At 38.1% G+C, this 22,660-nt stretch overlaps 1 protein-coding gene and 1 pseudogene across 1 annotated transcript; one reads left to right on the forward strand and one right to left on the reverse strand.

Annotated features, from left to right (window-relative positions):
• Nucleotides 1–10,607: 10,607 nt before the first annotated feature.
• On the reverse strand, nt 10,608–11,537 carry LOC128125758 (olfactory receptor 5B3-like). The gene has a single exon (XM_052763432.1). It carries the CDS (start codon nt 11,535–11,537, stop codon nt 10,608–10,610), a length of 930 nt encoding a protein of 309 aa, XP_052619392.1.
• Nucleotides 11,538–15,909: 4,372 nt separating this feature from the next.
• LOC128123764 (serine/threonine-protein kinase haspin-like) lies at nt 15,910–17,044 on the forward strand (annotated as a pseudogene).
• The last annotated feature ends 5,616 nt before the right edge of the window (nt 17,045–22,660 follow it).

Below are 22,660 nucleotides of genomic sequence, written 5' to 3' on the forward strand. Positions count from 1 at the left end.
AACTGACCTACTCTGGTGATGGGATGGCCAAACACCCTAATTGTTGTGCTAGAAACCTCATCCAACTACTGAGGGATCTGGATGCAGAGATCCATGACTAGGCCCTGGGTGGAGCTCTGGGAGTCCAATTAGCGAGAATGAGGAGGGTTTATATGAGCGAGAATTGTTGAGACCAAGGTTGGATAAAGCACAGGGACAAATAGCCAAATGAATGGAAACACATGAACTATGAACCAATGGCTGAGGGGTCCCCACTGGATCAGGCCCTCTGAATGGGTGAGACAGCTGATTGGCTTGATCTGTTTGGGAGGCATCCAGGCAGTGGGACCAGATCTTGTGCTCATTGCATGAGTTGGCTGTTTGAAACCTGGGGCCTATGCAGGATTGTTTGGCTCGGCCTGGGAGGAGGGGACTAGACCTACCTGGACTGAGTCTACCAGATTGACCTCAGTCTGCGGGGAAGGCTTTGCCCTGGAGGAGATGGGAATGGGGGGGGGGGGGTTGGGGGGAAGGTGAGGGGGACGGGAGGGGGGGAACAAGGGAACCCGTGGCTGATATGTAGAACTGAATTGTATTGCAAAATAAATTTAAAAAAAAAAAACATAAGACTTTTCTGGACAGCAAGACATTTCTGCTCCTGGCAACACCAATTTACTTCAAAAAGGATGATGATCATCAAAGACACTCCATATGGAGTTTATTTTCTTCTTGGTAAAATTGGCCATTTGGGCAAGAAACTGCTCTTGCCTGGACTGGTTGATAGTATGTTATATAAACTGGACATACAGGACCCATAGGAAAATAACCACTGAACTTTGCCAAAACAAGGTGAGATATTCCTTCAGGTTCCTGTTTCACAGAAGAATCTGTCAGACATTCTGCAAGACACAGAGGAAAGCAACTGATGAACTTTGCCAAAATAGGTGAATAGTTCTTCAAATGTCCTGCTTCACTGAACAATCTGCCAGATATTCTTGGCCTGAAGATGGACACTCCAACATTACAGAAAAACTTCAAATTACTGTCCAGGCAGCCAGATATCAATGTCATTTCTAGAATTATGGAAGTTGCTTGCAATGCAATTCCTGTTCACTCAGATAATATTATATCCTTCTGGGATCTTTGATGGAGTTGAAGACTAGATAGTTATAATTATAGTTTTCCTTGGTTATGATAAAAAATAAATTAGATATGAAATTTTATACTCAAAAAAATAAGATAGATGATATAATATTTTATTTAATTTTGCCAAATACATATAGACTAAATATTGTACCTATAATTCTTGCTTGATAACTGTTCTGTTATATGTAATTTACTTTCCTTTTTGATTAGACAGAAAAGGGGAAATGATGTGGGATGTCCCTCTATACAGTATAAATATGTGTTGTTTTCATTGGTTCATAAAGCTGCTTTGGCCTATGGCAGGGCAGAATATTGCTTGGCAGGAAAGCCAAACTGAATACAGAGAGAAAGAAGGGCACAGTGGGGAGAGATGCCAGCAGCCACCAGAGTAATAAGATGCCAGCAGACCAGTAATGCCATGGCCATGTGGTAAAATATAGATTAATAAAAATGGGTAAATTTAAGATGTCATAGATAGCTAGCAAAAAGCCAGAGCCATAGACTGAACAGTTTGTAATTAATATTAAGCCTCTGAGTAATGGTTATTTGGGAGCAGGTAGGCAGGAGAGATTCATCCATCTACAATTAGGTGGGTAGAAATGGGGGAGGGTCTAGAAGAACTTGGGGGAGAAGATGAATAATATGATTAAAATGTTTAAATTTAAAAATTGTTTTAAATAATAAAAATTGTAAGAAAAAAGAAAAGCAGGTTACAAAAAGGTCAGTTTTCAACAATAGTAAGACAAGCAAATAACTAAACTACATCTCATTAAAGGGAAAAAAAGAAAAGAAATTCATTGTAACTGTCTTGAAGAATTACAAGCATTATACTTCAAAGTTAAAGTTGAAATCTATGACCTTAAATATACTCAGCAATTAGGGAGAAATTGGCAAGAGAATGGAAGGAATGTAATCAAATGAATCAAGTCCCAAGAGATACCTATGCAGCATGTGGCTGAGGAGAAAAACTGTGATACTTTGAAAGAACTACCTGACTACCTAAGTTAATGCAAAGAAATGTGGGAAACATAAGCTTTAATAGTAAATATAGGTGTGAAATAATAGTATAATAAATATATAATAAAAACAGGCCAAAATTGTTGCTATCAGCCCAGTGATATTTGCATAAAATTTCAGCTTAGGTGCTGTGGGATGTTTTTCTGTATGCTGTGAATATGTGTTGCTCTGACTGGTTGAAAAATAAAGCTGTTTGGCCAATGGTGAGGCAGAATAAGGTTAGGCAGGACATTTGAATGGAAGAGATAGGAAAAGAAAAGAGAATGTAAGGAGACTAGCACACCACCAAAGGAGCAATAAGATGCCAGCAGACCAGTAATGCCACAGCCACGTGGCAACATATAGATTAATAGAAATGGGTTGAGTTAAGTTATAAGAACTAGCTAACAAGAAGCCTGACCCATAGGCCATACAGTTTATAGATAGTATAAGCCTCTGTATGTTTGCTTGGGACCAAGCAGCTGTGGGACGCAAGTGGGAGAGATTCATACTGACAGCGGAGCTGGGCAGGACTAGAGAAACTTCCAGCTACACTTAGGTAATTAGAAATGTTTCTAACAGTAATGATGAAGCATGGCCAATAATGGGTCATGAAATTTGTGTATTTGAAATCCTGACACACTTTGGCTTCATTTACACAAAATTATTCAAATCCTTGAGAAATTGGATTAGATTGAATATTTTACCCTAAGCCTGTGATCCACCATGATAGGGCCTAACAGATATACCTATTATCTCAACTATAGGAAGAGATGATATGGAGAGACATCCCAAGAAGTTAGGAATAGAGTAAAATAAACTGTGGGGGAGCCATCTATTTCACTAGGAATGAAAAATAAAATGAATAGGTATAGATGGGTAGGGTAGGGACTGGAATATTAGGACAAAAGTGGGAAAGCAGAGATGACTTAGGGTTTCTATTCTGTGAAGAGACATAATGACCACAGCAACTCTTATAAAGAAAAAAATATTTACTTAGGTGGCTTACAGTTCAGAGGTTCAGTCCATTATCATCGTGGTGGAGCATATAGCATACAGACAAACATGGTGCTAGAGAGGTAGCTGAGAATTCTTATATCTTGACCCTCAGAAAACAGGAAGTGGTCTGTCTCACTAGGTGTGGCTTGAGCATAGAAGACCTCAATGCCCACCCCCACAGTGACACACTTCCTCCAACAAGGCCACACCTCCCATTAGTGCTACTCCCTTTGGGGGCCATTTTCTTTCAAACTAGCACAAGAGGGAAGTGGGGACAAGGAAGGGAATACTGGGAGAGATAATTAAAACTAAGGGCAATTTGAGAAGTTATATGGAAACCTAACACAGTAGAAACTTCCCAGAGTATATACATATATGAACACTATCTGGCTGGTCTTTCTTTGGACTTCCATCTCCCAAATAATGACAAGGAAAACTTCCTATTACTTATAAAAGCTTGGCCTTAGCTTAGGCTTGTTTCCAACTAGCTCTTATAATTTAAACTATTCCATTTATATTAACCTACATTCTGTTATGTGTATCTTTACTGCTTCTTTATAATCTACATACAAATTTCTCTGTGTCTCATTAGTAAATCCCTCCTCTCTTCTCCCCAGAGTTCCTATATGTGCCTGGAAATCCCCCTATCCTCTCCTGCCTAGATTTTGGCCATTCAGCTTTTTATTAATCCAACCAGAAGGTGCCTTAGCAGAGACACATCTTCACAGTATACTAAAAGATTATCCCACAACATTGCCTCATTTTTGTCTAAATAAAAAGAAAAGGTTTTAACTCTAAAACAATGAAACTATATACAATAAGAAACATTATCAAGTAAGAATTATATTCACAATGTCCACTCCATTTGTATTTGGCAACTTTGGACAAAGTACTCTATTATCTCCCCTATCTTGGTGAATCCAAAGTTTTATACATAAACCACTGTATATCATAACTTGTATTATCAACATAAAAAATATCTTTTTAGACCTTAAAATATTTTCTTAAACAACTTAAGCTTTTATGTCTCACATTTATAAAATTTATTTCTATCTCTTCTGTGAATTTCTTTTCTGAATTTTGTAACAATGAAAACAAAAGACTGTAACTAACTTAATCTTCAACCCCATCAGAGACTGAAGAAGGATAAAATATTACCTGAGTAAAGAGGAAGTGCAGAACATCTTCCAAAACTATAGTGACAGAGACAGCTGACTGCCTGGACAGTCATTCAATGTTCTGCAATGTTGGGCATCCATCTTTGGCCTATACGACTGAAAATCTGACAGATTGTCTGTGAAGCAGGAATTTTTAAGGACTGGCCTACCTTGTCTTAGCAAACTTCAGCAGCTGTATTGTTTTGTGCCCTGTGTGTACTGTCAGCAGTCGAGGCAAGGACAGTTATTTTGCCCAGTGGCTAGCTTTGCCACATTGACAACAAACTCCATATGGAGGTTCTTTGATGACCATTATCCTTTTTTAAAATAGATTGGTGCTGCCAGGAGCAGACATATCTCACTGTCATAAGAAGAATTATGTTATTAAAACATCTCAAATGACGTAATCTATAGATTTCTAAAGTGTTTGAAGACCACCTATCTATCTAATATGTATCTCTGTTTAACATTGAAAGAATACCTAACATGACTACAAGTTTGATTGTTATCTTAATTATCTTAAACATTTTGTAATAGTAGCTTTCAAGGAAAAGAACTTTACATTACCATTTTAAATGAGTTGTATAGGTACAATACTTTACAGTATGTTGTAACAAAAATAACCTTAAATTTGTATCAATATACAAAAAATCCATATCCGCAGAGAATATTTGAGACTAGTAATTGCTTTTTAGTTTAAAAGTAAAAGTAAATTCAATAATCTACCCTTTTTCCTATCATTCTTATACCACCCCTTTTTCTAATTAGATAGGAAAGAAAGGATAAAAGAGAAAAAGAAATCCCTTAAATCAACCCCTTTGTTTAGTTTCCTCCCTGACCATGACCAATAACAATTCACAATCAACCACCTTAAACAATGACAAATATCCATAACCCACTGAATGACCAAAACCCACCCACCCCACATCTCAGGAATGTGGATGTCATGTTCTTTAAATTACATCCTGTTGTCTGAAGGTGACAGTATCTTTAGGAGACACTGAGAAAATTAGAATAATTGTCAAGTTCTGGGAGAGGTAGCTGTTGTCCAGTCTATGTGTGATGGAAAGTGCAGGGCTTAACTGAAATTCAGGCTAGAGTAGTAGTGGAACTCCCAAACAACTTAGGCAACTGCCAAGGGTGTTGGTTGCTCTTCAAAAACTGATAGTGAGGCCCTATTGCCAAAGACAACACTTACACAATTCACTGAAATTGGAGAAGTAGAGCTGGTATCTAACTACAACCTTCGTTGCTGCAGACTACTATTCACAGTACTGGAAGGTAAACACAAACCCAGCTACAGACCAGTAGATCTGCAAGAATGATCTGCATGCAAGATATGCTGATACAACACTGGCACAAAAGTTGTGGGATAAACAAATGTACTGGGTTGTTTTGCATGTTAACTTGACACATGCTAGAGTCATCAGAAAGGAAAGAGCCTCAGCTGAGGAAATGCCCACTTGAGATCCATCTGTAAGGCATTTCCTCATTTAGTGATCAGTATGGGAGGGCCCAGACCATGTTGGGTGGTGCAATCCCTGGGAACCACATGGGATGAGCATGCCATGGGAAGAAAGCCAGTAAGTAGCTTCCTTCCATGGCCTCTGCATCAGTTTCTGCCTTTGGGATCCTGCCCTGTTTAGTTCCTGTCCTGACTTTCTTCAGTGATGAACAGACGTGTGGAAGTGTAAGCCAAATAAACTCTTTCCTTCCCAACTTGCTATTTGGTCATAGTGTTTCATTACAGCAATAGAAACCCTAACTCTACAACTAATATCTGCTTTGATTTAAGGCCCACTTAAATGGAACCCATACCCAACACTGCTTGCAGTGAAGAACCTGAGACCAGATAGGCTGGAGAGCTAGAGAAAACTAAATTCTACTGTTCTGTTAAGAAACATGGCAATAGGGCCGGGCGGTGGTGGCGCACGCCTTTAATCCCAGCACTCGGGAGGCAGAGCCAGGCGGATCTCTGTGAGTTCGAGGCCAGCCTGGGCTACCAAGTGAGTCCCAGGAAAGGCGCAAAGCTACACGGAGAAACCCTGTCTCGAAAAACCAAAAAAAAAAAAAAAAAAAAAAAAAAAAAAAAAAAAAAGAAACATGGCAATAAAAGGGCTCCTAAACACATTCTCCTATAGTGAGATCAATGTTCTGCCCAGCCATCATCAGAGAATTTCCTCTTGCAGCAGATGGGAACAAACACAGAAACCCACAACCAGACAATATGCAGACAGTGGACCTTGGAGCACTCTTTAAACAACCTTGGAACACTCTTTCATAACCAGGATGTCTCCATCAAATCCCTCTCCTCAGGCTCAGGGAACTCTGTAGAAGGGGAAGCACAGATAGTATAAGAGACAGAGATGGTAGAGGACATCAAGAAAACAAGGCCTTCTAAACACAGGAGAACTGAACATATATGAACTCAAAGAATTGTGGCAGCATGCACAGGGCCTGGAATGGTCTTAGAAGGAGTCTTAGAGCTGAGAGGAGACACAAGCCTCCTTCCCTAACCAAGAAACTATGTCCAATCGATAAAACTTGCAAATGAAAAAATTAACCAAGGGAATCTCACCAAGGAAACATGCCACTTTTTTTTTTTTCTGGTTTTTCGAGACAAGGTTTCTCTGTGCAGTTTTGGTGCCTGTTCTGGCTCTCGCTCTGTAGACCTTGCTGGCCTCAAACTCAGAGAGATCTGCCTGGCTCTGCCTCCTGAGTGCTGGAATTAAAGGCGTGCTCCACCACCGCCTGGCAAGAAACAAGCCACTCTTTTTTTTTTTTTTTTTTTGTGGATGGACTAAATTCTCTTAGGTCAGGCACAGGCACTGATAGTCCTTTTCTTTTTCTTTTTCTTTTTTTCTTTTTTTTATTCTTTTTTTTTGCGATACAATTCAGTTCTACATATCAGCCACGGATTCCCTTGTTCTCCCCCCTCCCACCCCCCTCACCTTCCCCCCAGCCCACCCCCCATTCCCACCTCCTCCAGGGCAAAGCCTCCCCCGAGGACTGAGATCAACCTGGTAGACTCAGTCCAGGCAGGTCCAGTCCCCTCCTCCCAGGCCGAGCCAAGCGACCCTGCATAGGCCCCAGGTTTCAAACAGCCAACTCATGCCATGAGCACAGGACCCGGTCCCACTGCCTGGATGCCTCCCAAACAGATCAAGCCAATCAACTGTCTCACCCATTCAGAGGGCCTGATCCAGTTGGGGACCCCTCAGCCATTGGTTCATAGTTCATGTGTTTCCATTCGTTTGGCTATTTGTCCCTGTGCTTTATCCAACCTTGGTCTCAACAATTCTCGCTCATATAATCCAAGTCACTCTTAAGAGTAGGTTACATTCACAGCAGTAGATGGCGAATGCAAATCCGAACTCTGTTGTTTGCTCTGCAGCTGGGGTCCCACTGTCTCTGATCCCGGGGGCAGGGGGTGAGTAGATGCAGAACCCAACAACACAGGCTCTGAGAGGTTGTAAGCAATCTTGTTTGTTAAAGGAAGGAGGTATTTCTGTGTGTACTTTTTGGTGGGCTTTGCTTCCAGCTGCCATGGTGTTTCCTGGTTGACGCTGGGTCATATGTCAACAGTGGTCATCTTGAGGGTCCAGTTTCAGGGTCCTCTGGGTCAGGATACTACTGCGCATGTCAGAGCTCTTTGTTAGCTTAAGACATGGCCCAGTACTTTAGGCCTTATCTGTCTCAGAACTCAATGGTATCTTTGTTTCAAAATGTTGTGTCAGAACCTTTTTTTAACATTACAGGTCCTTGACACATGTATTATGGCTTGCAGTTTTGTGTTTTTATGGGATTCCTGTGTGTGCAAATGTGTGTGTTTGCATCTATATGTGTTACTTCTGTTTTATTTGACTCTTTTTCTTCTGTTTGTTTTTTTCCAATTCTGATTTATTTGTTTACTTTACTTTTCTTTTTTTTTAATTATTATTCCTTAGAGACAGAAAGGATGTGGATCTGGATAGCAGGGTAGGTGGAGAGGAAGTGAGAGGAGTTAAGGGAGGGTAAAACAGAATATATTGCATAACAAAATCTATTTTCAATAAAAGAAAAACTAAAAATAAAAAGTGCTGTCATCACACTTCTTTGATGTCCAGATTGGAAAATTAAAGTCACTCAATAGAGAAAAGTAAAACTATTGAAATTGATTCCTTTTTTAACATGGTAGAGACCATGTACAGTCCTCCATTGTGAAAGAGATAATGAATGAATGAAATTTCCATAAAGGACATAATATTCAAAGCAGTAGTCACTATAGTATGTTTGGTATATGAATTACTGTGACATCAATTGCTTGACCATGTTATCACTGGAACCAAAATGGAAAGGAAATCTTACTATGCTTTTATATGACTTTTACATGAAGGTCTAGGTCAATTGAGCAGTATGTACTAGAATCATAAAAGCTAGTAGTAAATAGTTCTCATTGAATTTTGGGAACATATTTATAGACCTTAGACTCATATACACTGTCCAACTTATTTTCTAAACTATTATTATAAGTCTTACAAGGTTTTTATGATCTTTTATCGAGGTAATTATGAAGTATTTAATAGAGATAACTGAAATTTGGAGAAACTATTGGTCATTTCTCTCAATTGAGGCTAATTTTAGAATAAGATTTCCGTTGTTTCACCAGATAAGTGTAGTCCTTTATGGAGATCAGGTGAAAATTGCAAACTTGTCCTTCACTTGCCTGCCAATGAACCCAACCAATCATCAACCTATAATTATTTCCTAAATTCCAGAATACATATTTGGAACAGTTAACCTTAGCAGATGTCATGCTTAACTTGTTCACATGACCCTTCCAAAGCTATTTAAAAATTGTGGTAAAGACCAAAGAGAAGTCACTAGAACTGCCTCTATCTGATAAACAGTAAACCAAAAACAATATAATATTACTAGAAGATTGTAGAAGTTGGTGCCACAATTGGGATCTTAAAAAGATGAATAGGTATGTAACTACACTGTGTATTATTTAGCATGTCCTCTTAGCCTCTGCAAAAAAAAAAATGATGGCTCTTGGAATTTAACAGAGGATTATTAAGCTTAATGACTCAAATTAAAAGCTCCTATGTGAGCTATGGCTTCATCACTCTAGCAATTAACACACATTCTGGTATTTCGTTCACAGCTGTATTGATAGCAAATGATTTTATTCATCCATGCCAGTGAACACTAAAAAAAAGTTACTTTGATTTCTCCTGGCAATGCTCCCACAACATCGTGTTTAGCTGCTGTATCAACGTTTACACATGAGTGATTATGTCTCAGGGAACTTAATCATTCTCCATGCACAAAATTTTATACAGACCCATTACATCATGACATTTTGCTAAATGAACTTAGTGATCTAGATGTACAAACTTCAGTAGACTTAATAGTAAGGCATAGAGTGGCAGGTTGTATAAAATCAGTTCAAGAAATATTAAAGGGTCTTCTATCTCAATGAATTTTCTAGAAATACAATAGTATGAGTTATGTTGACAGAGCTCTTTAAAGGTATATGATAGATTGTTATACCAGGCCTTTCTTATAAAAACAAAATTTTAATAACGCCTATGTGTCCTCTGAAGGCAATATATTCATCATTTAGGTTTGTTCTCTGAAACCATTTATCAAATGATCTGAAATTTGTAATTCTGAGTAGAGGCCAGAATAAGAGATGGCTCTGAAACAGAATATTCTAAACAACCCACAGAGCATCAGATTCGATAACAGAAAAAATACAAATTCCTGAATATATATATATATATATATATATATATATATATATATGTAAAACTAACCAGAAGAGAGAAAACAAGTATAGAAATTAAATTAACAATGAAAAATGTTCAAAGAAAGACAATTCCAGGGATAGGAAATTTTAATGATAAATTTTCCCAACACATACCCCATAGTAAATTTGCATCATTCTTATGGCTGCTGCAATAAAATACAGCAAACATAAAAACACACTAGTGGACATCCCCTGAAGTATATTTCAATGGGGATTAAGACTCCAGTCAAGTTGACAATGAAGATTAACTATCATGATATACCAGAAGGAGAAAGTGAAAAGAAATATTTGAATGTATTAATAATACCATTATTAAAAAAAAGTTTTTGACAAATCAAACTCAAAAAAATCAAAAATATTCTTTGTGATACATTGTGCTTCTAAATATAAAGTTCTTTGATTCTTGGAAGAAAATGATATGCAGAGACATGAATAAAAAGTCTGATCTTGAACTAGTATGGTTAAAATACAAACAAGTATATGCAGAAGATCTCAGAAGAATGAATTTTAATCATCTATATTTAATCTTATAATAATTATTTTTCCTTCAGAATCATTTTCATGAATGCCCTCTTGACCTCTTTGTTCCTAAGGCTGTAAACTAGAGGGTTCAGCATGGGGATGACCATGGTGTAGAACACAGACACGATTTTGTCATTGTCCATTGCATGTCTAGAGGTGGGTTGCAAATACATGAAGATTATTGTTCCATAGAAAATAAAAACTGCAGTGAAGTGGGAAGCACAAGTAGATATGGCCTTCTGATGCCCTGCTCTTGAGTGCATCTTAAAGATCGTTATGAAAATTACAATATAGGATACTAATATTATTATGAGAGCAAAGAAGATATTGAAGCTGGCTAGGCAAATAAGAACTAGTTCATTTATATGTCTATCAGAACAAGAGAGAGCCATGACTGCTGGCATATCACAGAAAAAGTGATGAACCACATTAGACTTACAAAAGGAGAGACTGAATGTATCCCCAGTGTAGACTGAGACATTCAACAAAGCAAGGACATAGCAGCCCATGATCAGACACACACACATACTTGTATTCATGGAGGAGGCATAGTGTAGGGGCTTACACACTGCTGCATAGCGATCGTAGGCCATTGAGGCCAACAAGAAATTTTCCACAGTAGCAAAGGCTGCAAAAAAGAACATCTGAGCAGCACAATCATTGTAAGACATGATCTTGTCTCCTATTAGGAGCCCAGCCATGACTTTGGGAGTGACAGCTGAAGAGTAACCAAAATCAACCAGGGACAAGTTACCAAGGAAGAAGTACATGGGGGTATGGAGCCGAGAATCCAAGAGAATCAGCAGGATCATCCCCAGGTTCCCAATCAAGGTGATGATGTAGATGAGGAGGAAAGTGATGAAGAGGGGAAGCTGCAGGCCTGGGTCATTGGTCAGTCCCATGAGGATAAACTGTGTTACTTCTGTCCTGTTCATCATTGTCATCTGACAGTCACTTGATGCTCTGTGGCAATGAGAAAGAAAAGGAATATGATAATAATGAACTTGAAATTAAGAAGCATAAACACAAGATATAGACATTCATTGTATTAACAACTTGTTTTTAAAGATTCTCTACCAAAAGCCTGGACTTCGAATGCCAATTTAATGTGTTTGCTACATATATGGTCACATGTTATTAAATATAAAAAGTAATTCATGTAATTTAAAAGTGGTATTCATCAGTGTGCACAGAGTTAGACACTTTGGAGAACCTTGTCCCAAATGGGATGTCTCCATCAAACATCTCATAGGGCTGAAGGAACTATGTGGAAGAGGATGTGGAAAGATTGTAAGAGCCAGAGGGAATGGATGACTCCAAGGAAACAGTGTCTTCAAGATTCAACAGGACTGATAGACATATGGATTCACACAGACTATGGTAGCATGCAGAAATTCCAGCCAGAGTGGCCCCAACCTGGAGAGGGGAAAGTAGACACAGGTTCCAACTTGAAATCAAGAAACTATCTGTAAACACACACTGGAAAAGATAAAATCATTTTTCTCCAATGCAGTTGCACTGGGTATATCAACCATATTACAGAGCAGGTACCATGCACGGGAGTAGTTGGCCTATACAAAATGAACTACATGGTTTTTGTAAGATTTTTGTTTGTTTTGGGATTTTTCTCAAATTTTTGTTCTATTGATTTTTTGTTTGGTTGGTTTGGTTTTCACTTTGTGAGGTTTTTTGAGAGGAAGTTGGAGAGAGAGAGAGAGAGAGAGAGAGAGAGAGAGAGAGAGAAGACATAAAGTTGGTTGGGTAGAGAGGATCTAGGAGTAATTAGAGGAGGACAAAAGCATAATCAAAACATATAGCATGAAAAAACTTAAATAGAAAAAGAAAAGTGTTTTCCATATGCTAATTCATTCTTATATTAATAAATGAACAACAAATAAATATATCTTCCAGTTCACTTCTGAACTCAATAAAGTTCAACACTTCCACATTTGTCACTTGCCAACAACTGATTTAAACAGTTAGATTGCATTTATTGTTTCCTCTCGATGATATGAATTCAAAGAAAGCACTAAAACGGTCCCTGTTAATTCATTCAGGGCAATTTCTCACTTAAACAAGGATCATTTCCCTTTTTTTATTTTTTATATGTTCTTTGTTGCCTGTTTATTACCTCCTATGATAGATGAACATATTCTAAATATAAAACTCTAATTGGTCAGTGTCATTCACTGAGATATTTAAGTTTTTTAATCTTAGCTTTGCGTATCGCATGATCGCAATCAGTAAATTACCTAGGATGAAAATGTCTATATTTATACCTCACTTAGAACTTAGTTTTTGGAAACTACTGAAAATAATATTTTCACCTTTTCAATAAGTCACAGTGGGTACATCTGCCACTGGATTGACATGAATTACACTATTTACTGTATATTCACCCTTACCAGTTTTCTTGAGGAAAAAATTTATTCACCAAGATAAGTCAGTCTCATATACAATCAGCAATGGAATAAGGACTGAATGTGATTACAAGCACATGCTCTCTAGTTGTATTAAAAAGATTCTAAGTTCTCTGTGCAGAAAAATTAGAAGAATGAGTGTTAACATAGATCAATGTCCAAGTTAACCATAATTTCTTTCTGCTTTATAGGTAATGTCATGGTAATGTCACATCTGCCACATAGTTTGCAAATTCTAGCTGTAAGACTGAATAAGAGATGTCAGTGAAAATCTCCAGACTAAGTTAACAATTTAAAAGTATACCAGCCTAATGTTTATCTTTTAAAATTTTCTCTCACCGTGGTTGAAGCTCCTAATTAATCCTCTGGTCAGAAGGCTTTATGGTTAACTATTATGACTGAAATAAAAATACCATTAACCAATGAAGCAGGACATGAAGTTCATTCCTTCAAAACTGTAGTATGGAGTTGTATTTGTGTTTCATAGTCTATCATATGCAGATCTGGAGCAAATTATACAGACTTCTCCCAGGAGTCTACCTACAGCTTCTGTCCCTACATTTTGTGGAGGAAGCAATTAATTGACCCATGAGAATCACTCGGTTACTTTAATATGCACAGATAATTTTGTATTACTTTTATGAATTTGTTTTGAAATTTAAAATTAGTAATGATTCTTTTTATATTACTTTCATTTGAGAACATTCTATAACGTATTTCAAGAAATGTTCTTAAGATACAGTTTTAATGTGTTTTTTATTTTGCTTATTTTTATTGAAAATAGTTTCTTCTCTCATACAATAATCCTGACCACAGTTTTTCCTGTATTTTAAATAAGTATGCAAAGTAATGGGGTTTTCATTGTAACATTTTACACCTTGGTTCCTGTTGGTCCACCTCTGTCAGTCCATTACTCCATCTCCTCACACCACTTCATGCTGGCACTATTCCTTCCCCCAACAATGTTCCTTCCTTAGAAAATGGTTTTCTTCTTTAACACTTACATGTATTACCATCACACGTCAATCCTGGGATTGAATTTTTGCAAGCAAGAGATAGATTCACACTTTCAATTACACATGATCATAAGCAATTTTCACACATGTCCCAAAATGCAAATTTGTAAAAAAATAATCTTCTCCCATCCAAAAACATACATAAAACAAGAAAGATAATATAGAGAGAAACACACACACACACACACACACACACACACACACACACACACACACACAATGAAACCACTTCAGGTCAAATATACTGTCACAGAACCTCAAGAAACACACAGGTTTTTACAGCCATAGGGAAAGGATTCATAGACAGGATAACAGAGAATTTCTCATCAGAAACCATGAAAGCCATAAATAGCAAGAGAACTTGAACCTTTAAAAATGACAGCAACCATCTCTGAAGACAAATGAGTGAAAAGAGACATAACGAGAATGATTCTTGAGAGCTGACACTGATACTGGTTTTTTTTTTCCTGTTAAATGTCAATAGAACAATCAGTTCCAAGTGGATTTTTCTACCTCCATAAATCCCTGAAGTCAATTCCAAACAACAAATGCTCCTTCTTTCTGACTTTCTGATATCTGTCTACACACACACACACACACACACACACACACACACACACACACACACACACCATACACAACTACACAATTTTTATGTCTGTAATACTGGAATGACAGCAATTGAAATAACCAAGAAAATTAGTATGCAATTGAGGTTTGACTCAATAGGTGAATAGCACAAATTTTCCAATAAACTCAAAACAAACTATGTTGTAAAATTTATGGAAAAAAAATGCATGTGATGAATGAGACAACCAAGGTAGAATGGGCAGGATATAATTTGTAAGTGCTTGAGCATAAAAATATCAGTGAAATTATTAATTATAGTCTCCTACATTAACAGGTCAATGCCTAACTTGACAGGCTTCCTCCCCCAGCTGATGGGAGCACAAGCAGAGACCCACAGCAAACATTAAGTGGAGCTCAGGGAACCCCATGGAAGAAGGCAGAAAGAATTGTAGGAGCCAGAGGGCGTCAAGGACACCAAGAGAATATGTCCCACAGAATCAACTAAGCAGGGCTTGTAGGGGCTCACAGAGACTGAAATGACAATCACAGATCCTGGATGGGTCGTTACTAGGTCCCCTAGATATAAGTTGTGGTTGTTTCAGTTAGGGTTTTTGTGGGACTCCTAATAAAGGGAGTGGGGGTGTCTCTGACTCCTTTGCCTGCCCTTGCAACCCTTTTCCTTCTATTAGCTTGCCTAGTCCAGCCTTGATAAGACGGTTTGTGCCTAGTCTTACTGTATCTTGCTATGCCTCATTCAGCTGATATCCCTAGCAAGCCTGTATTTTCTGAAGGTAAAAGGAGAAGGAGTGGATCTTGGGGGGAGAAGGGAAATGGTGGAAAGCTGGGAAGAGTGGAAGGAGGGTAACTGTGGTTGGGATGTGTTATATGAGAGAAGAATCTGTTTTCAATACATGAATAAGTAAATAAACTTAAAAGGTTGAAATTACATAAAACATCCTCACTTAGAAAACCTTTAAACTAGGAATCTTTAATAAGGGAACTTGAATATTCACAAATGTGTAAAAGGCATATATACAATTTGTTGTTTTGTAATCTCTAGTTATGAAGAGCCCTTCTTCTGATAGAAAAGAAGCATAGTATACCATTGCCTCTGAGGGCTGTAATGGTGAATATCCTTCATCAGAGCATGTTATCTTACCTCATATGTCAAATAATCTCATAAGCTTCAATCTTCAGTGGGGACCAGAAAAGAGAAGCAAATAAGATAGAACCTAGATGCCAGGTATGGACCTCTGCCACCTGAGCCATATGTCACATCAGATTAAATGGTTCTTGAATTTTTAGCATCTATGTATTTGCTAAGCTCTTAAAGACCCTGCAAGTCACAGACAAAAAGCCATCTTATGCTGAAAAGGTTTATGGAGAGTGTAATCAGGAAGAGCCTATTCCCTTTGATGATTGCCTTTCCACAGAAAACTGGAACGCTGTGAGAATATTGGGGAAGGAGTGTTTGGGGAAGTGTTTCAAACAATTACTGATCAAATACTTGTAGCCCTAAAAATCATTGCTATTGAAGGACCAGATTTAGTCAATGGATCCCATCAAAAAAACTTTGAGGAGATCCTACCAGAGATCATCATCTCTGAAGAGCTGAGCCTCTTGTCTGATGAGGTATACAACCACACAGAAGGCTTTATTGGACTGAACTCAGTACACTGTGTTCAAGGGCCTTACCTTCCCTTGCTGCTCAAAGCCTGAGATCATAATAACTCAAACAAAAAAGCTACAAATGACCAGTCTCACTTTTTCCAGGAAGACCAGCTCTTTATTATACTGGAATTTGAGTTTGGTAGGGTTGACTTAGAGCAAATGAAAACAAAGCTGTCCTCCGTGGCTACTGAAAAGAGCATTCTGCACCAAATCACCACATTCCTCGCCATGGGGGAAGCACCATGACTTACACTGGGGGAATGTGCTCTTAAAATCAACCTCAAAGAGCTCCATGACACCCTCAGTGGGAAGAAAAGCACCATTCCCAACCATGGACTACAAGTCAACATCATTGACTACACCCTGTCCTGCTTAGAGGGGGATGGGATAGTGATTTTCTGTGATATCTCCACTGAAGAGGAACTATTTACAAACCACCAGTTTGAGATCTGCAGGCTCATGAGGAAGAACAAAAACTGCTGGGGTGAGTATCACCCTTAAAATAATGTGCTGTGGCTACATTGCTTCACAGACAAGATTCTGAATCATATGAGCTTTAAGACTGAATGTCAGACCACAGCCATGAAGCAAGTAAAGAAAAAACTACAGCATTTCTACAGAACTGTACTGAGGTTCAGCTCTGCCAACACGGTCTGTTTAAGTAAGCCAGTACTTAGAGTTCACAGTGAGAGCACTTCCAAAACCTCATTAAGTACACCTTCAATGCCTTTGGTACTGTTTTTAATCTCTGCCACTAGAGCAGGATGGAGGTAAATGCCCATCCTTAAAAAAATTCTCTGCCAGCTTTTTAAGAGAATCTTGTTTTTAAAAGGTAACCAAAATATTTGTCAACATGATTAAACTTGCTTTTAACAAGTGTACTTAAAAATAAACTACATAGAGGACAAGAGTATACATCTTATAAATCCTATTTCTGTCAGCAGAGTCTAAAAATCTGATATTGCCATTTTTGACCCTTGATACCTTATGTAGAATGAGCAAAAACAAGTCAGAAAAGCCCAGCCCTCAGCTGTGGTACTTACTGCTCCTGAAGCGGTTGTCAAGGCTTGTGCAGGAACCAGACTTCAGATGAGTTATTTACTGGATGCCAAAAGGATGTAGCAGAACAGAGCAAAAAAAGAGGCTAGAGGTTCAAAACCAAGAAGGAGGGGTATTCACCAGCACAGGGGAAGTATAGAAAATGTTTCTTTATCAAATTAATGACCAATCACACAGAAGAATAATGTATGGATTTTCAAAAAGAGAATAAATGGCTCTATGGCAAAAAAAAGAAAGAAATGGAATAAAGGGAGTGATGATCTCAGGGCAAGATCCTACCCAACTAAGTTTCAACTTGTGGAAAGAAACTAAAGAAAAGCTCAGAGCTCAGAGCTGAAGCCAGCTTGGTCAACAGAGTAAGTTTCAGGACAGCTATGCTTAGGCAGTGAAAGAAATCAAAAACAGAAAGCTGTGAAGATGTAATTGAAGGAGGGGGCCATGTTCCAGCCCCAGCAAGGAGCAGAACTTGGCAGCTTCTGCCACATGGTTCTGAATTTAGAGTTAAGGACAGAAGAAAGGAGTTATAGAATAAAGCTGCTGAGGCCAGGCATGTGTCAGAGGTATCCCTGAATGGAAGCCTAGTAGAGAGGCCATTGTGTGAAGCTGTGAAGTTGAAGCCTGGATTGTCTTGGAAAATCCAAGGTGTTAGAGATGCCAGAGTTGTAGGATACCTGCTGAGGAGAGCTGCTAACTGGGAGTAGAACCAGCCCAAAAGAAAAAAGTGTGTTGCAGTCAACAAAGCTTAACAGAGTTGGAGATCTGAAAAACATTCTGAAGAGCATTTTGACATCAGACATGGAGCTACAGTTTGGAGTTTGCCCAGCTGGTTTTCAGCCTTGCTTTTGTCCAGTGTTTCTTTGCTATGCTCCCTTCCCTGTGTTTTGGAATGATAATATATTCCTGTCCCATAATATGTTGGGAGTTAGTGACCTGCTTTTTATTTTTATTTATTTATTTATTTTATTTATTTATTTTTTTAACGGGGGATTTTGATTTACAGTTAAGAGATTGCCATGCATGCATCTTAGAAGAGACTTTGGACTTTGAAACAAATTTGAGACTGCTACAGACTATGGGGACTTTTGAAGTTGTACTGAATGCATTTTTTGCATTATGATATGGCCATAAGCATTTGGGGCCAGGGAGTGGAATGAGGTGGTTTGAAAGAAAATGGCTCCCAAAGGGAGTGACACTATTAAGAGGTGAGGCCCTGTTAGAGGAAATATAACACTGTGGGGTGGGATTTGAGGTCTCTTTTGCTCAAGCTTCCCTCAGTGTGACAGTCAGTTGACTTTCTGTTGCCTGCAAGATGTAGCACTCCCAAATCTACAAGCCCCATTCTACCCCCTAAACCCTCCCATCCTCCAAGACTGCAAGTGCTCCCTGAGACACAGACTCTGACAGCTCCAATTGGACCAAGAGCCACAGTTGCAGGCCATCAGGCAGGACTCCTGCAAGCAGGCCTGACTACCACCACCCTACCAGACCCTGTAAGCTACAAGCCCCACTCCACCCCACAAACCCACCCATCCACCAAAACTGCAGCTGCTCTCTGAGACACAGACTCTGCCAATTTCAATTGGACCAAGAGTTCCAAATGGATGGAGTGGAGAAAGAGATGGGTAGATGCCAGGGCAAGAATACATTCAACAACATAAAGAGCAATATGGCACCACCAGAACCTAGTGTTTCTACATCAGCAGCATCACAACAAAATTAGAGCAGAATACCATAAAAAGAGTAAAGTGTCAGCAATCTTTCCTTAAGAAAACTATTTTATTTTGTATTGTATTTATTGATGTAAATTTTTTCATACAATTTTAAGATTTTTTTTCTATTTTTAACTGAAAAGATAGATATTTTTCATATAATATATACTGATTAGAGTTCAATTCCTCCATCTCTGCCAACATCCTCCCCACCTTGGAGCAATCATCACCTCTCGCTTTTGCATTTTTCTGTTTTTTTCTTCCACAGAGATCTCTGAGCCTTGAAGGGAAGTGTTTGATAAAGACACCCCACTTAGGGGTGAGGGCTCCAAAGTCTCTCACATTCTGCACATTGTCCAGTTATGGGTCTCAGTTAATTATCAGTGATTTTACTGAATGAAGAAATTTCTCTGATAAGGGTTGACCAACGTAATGTTCTACAGTTATAGCATAATTCACCATGGCCATTTCATTGCTGTGTTCATTAAGCAAAATAAAAATAGTAGGTTTTTTCCTAGGGCCTATGTCCTACCAATCATAGGTTCCTGGCAATTTTAGATTTTTCGGGCATAGGCTCCATGTCATTCAAAGGACCTTAAATTCAATCAAACTGTTGTTGGCTTCTCCTATAATACTCGAGCCACTAATGCACCAGTATATCTTGCAGGCAAGTTGCTATGCTCTCGCTCTTGCTCTCTCTCTCTCTCTCTGTCTCAGAATTTGTGGCTATGTGAGACTGATGATTACTCTTCTCCTCTGGTAGCATGTATAGTACCTGGCAACACCATGAACACTTGTCATTAGAGGTGAAGCTTGATTTCTCCATTTGTTCCATTAGATGTTAGATGGCATAAATAAGTGGTGTCTTCAGCAACAGGGCCTTACTGTCAAGTTAGGAAGATGACCAATAGCACTGGCAGTAAACTGTGAGGTTTAGAGAGGTCTATGAGACCCCTTTGGCCAATGACTCCATAAGCTCTGACAAATTTTGGCCTCTAGGGGTCTTACTAAGTAGCATATAAGTTTAGTTGGGGCATTTTTCATTCCCCCACTGTATTGTAATTCAATTTAAATTCCTTTCATATATGTGTACATTTCAGGAAGCATCTACAGTAGTTGGTCTCCATATGGCTTTAGAAATATCTCCAGTGTCAGTTGTTCCTCCCATGTTTCCTCCCTGCCCTCCCATTCCCATCTCCCATTTAATCCTTCTATTCCAGTTTTCCGTTTATTCTTTTATAACACTACATTCTATTTCTCTTCCCTGGACGATCCCCACCCCACTTATTTACCAGCTTCCTAACCTCTATGGTTGTAATAAATGGAAAACACATATAGCCTTAAAGGAGGCTATATGCTATATTACAGACAACGCTTGTCTTTCTGAATCTGGGTTATCTCTCTCAGGATCTGGGTTACCTCACTCAGGATGATTGTTTCTAACTTCATCTACTTACCTGCAAAATTTCGTTTTTCTTAACACTTGAATAATATTCTCTTATATAAATGAAACACATTTTCATTAGCCATTCGTTGGCTGATGTATATCTAGGATGTTTCCACTTTCTAGCAAGTATCCCTGTATTAAGTGTGGAGTCCTTTAGGCATATGCCCAAGAATAGTATGACTGGATCTTGTGGTAGATCTATTCTCAGATTGTTGAGAAAATTCCACACTGATTTTTATAATGGCTGTACCAGTTTGCACTCCCACCACCAATGAGCAAGTGTTCCTTTTTCCCTGTATCATTGCCAGCACCCATTGTTATTTGTTTCATTTATCTTGAATATTCGGACAGGTGTAAAATGAAATCTTAAAGTAGTTTAAGTTTTTATTTTCCTGATGGCTAAGGATGTTGAACACTTCTTTAAGTATTTCGCAATCATTAATGTTTCATCTTTTGAGAACTCTGTTTAGTTCTATACCCCATTTTTAATAAGGGGGTAGTGTTTTGATACTAAGGATTTGTTGTTGCTATTGTTGTTTTTATATTCTAGTTACTAACCCTTTTTCAGATATATAATTTGTGAAGATTCTTTTCTCATTCTGTAGTCTGACACTTTGCTAGTCTTTATTGCCCTTTACTGTACAGAACATTTTCACCTTCATAAGGTATCACTTATTGGTTTTAAGTCTTAATGCCTTCACTATTGGGGTCCTCTTCATAAAGTACTTTCCTATTTCAATGAGTTCAGAACTATTACCTACTTTCACTTCTGTCAGATTCATGATATCTGGTCTTCTGTTGAGGTCCTTGATCCATTTGGAGTTTAGATTAGTGCAGGGTGGTAGATAAGGATATATTATCATTCTTCAACATTCAGCTATCCAGATTGACCAGATTTTTGTTCTAAAGTGTAAGAGTGTTTTCAGTAATATGCATTCAATCTTCAAAAACAATATTTTCCCTCTGATTTATTGTCTTAAAAGTGTAGACATGAATAAACTGCTGTGGAAATGATTGAAAATGGAGTACAAATTCCTATTAGATGTATATATATGCACATATGTGGTTAAAATATTCAGAGAAGTACAACATATTTCATTTACCAGTATTTTTCTCAAATTAAGACAGAATAGAATGGAAATGAATTTTTAAAACTTTTAGAATTTATATTTTAATACATCTACTAAATATAGATCATGATTCTTAAACACCAGTTTATTAAAATTCTCCGGTAAACAAATCCACAGGACATGATAAAGCAATATGAGATTTGTTATGGGATATGCAAGAATGAATATGGATCCTAAGCAGTATCATGACATGCTATCTGAAAACTGTGTAACAGGAAGACTTATGGTGTGATTTATTCTGATTTTAAAGACATGGTGTTAATAGGGGTGTGGAGTAGACAACTAGTTACTCATATGAAACTGGGGGAGTGAAAAACAGGAGATTCAATCACTGATGTCTAAAAGTGAGAACAAATGGATTTTTTGAATTTAAGTAGAATTTGTTGTTTATATAATGCACTGTTCAGTTTCTGCAGCCCTCAGTGGCTTGAGGATATCTGCCTACTGACCAGGAAATAAGCTGGATGTAATTCCACTGAGTCAAAAATTAGTCCACCTGCATAGGATACTCACAGTCACACACGCTCAATACACACACTACAACACAAACAATAGCAACAATAAAACCATTTTTCTGACCAATGGAGGTTTTCTATTTGTACAGTTAACACGTAATAACACACAAAAAAATCTTCTCATTTTGTTTAATTTTCCAAATGTATTTCCTTGAATCCTTACTCAGCATCTTTGTACATTTCTCTTTCTCATGGGCTTTTTCATTTTTGACATGTATTTATTTGTACAGATGGGTGTATCACTTACCTTTCCCTTTCCTGTCTCTGAGACAAAGTACACAACAAAAGCAACTTTAGAAAAGACGGGGTTTATTTTGGCTCAGGGCTTAAGAAGATGTATACAAATATTCCACGAAGTCGAAGAGAGATTGGTGGCTGGAGCTTAAAGCAGCTGGTCACATTTTTCTCTGCAGTCAGGACAGTCAGAAAGAGTTTCTGGTACTAAGTTTTCTTTTCCCTTATCATCAGAGGTCCCCAGTCCATGGAATGGTCCTACTATTCTCTACAGTCAAACTTTCAGGAAAAAATAT

Source organism: Peromyscus californicus, unplaced genomic scaffold (genome assembly GCF_007827085.1).
Source record: "Peromyscus californicus insignis strain IS unplaced genomic scaffold, ASM782708v3 Scaffold_4__1_contigs__length_199733344, whole genome shotgun sequence".
Lineage (NCBI taxonomy): Eukaryota > Metazoa > Chordata > Mammalia > Rodentia > Cricetidae > Peromyscus > Peromyscus californicus.

What these genes read in the sequence shown, in the direction of transcription:
- LOC128125758 (XM_052763432.1), bottom strand. Translation starts at nt 11,537, where the DNA reads ATGACAATGATGAACAGGACAGAAGTAACACAGTTTATCCTCATGGGA.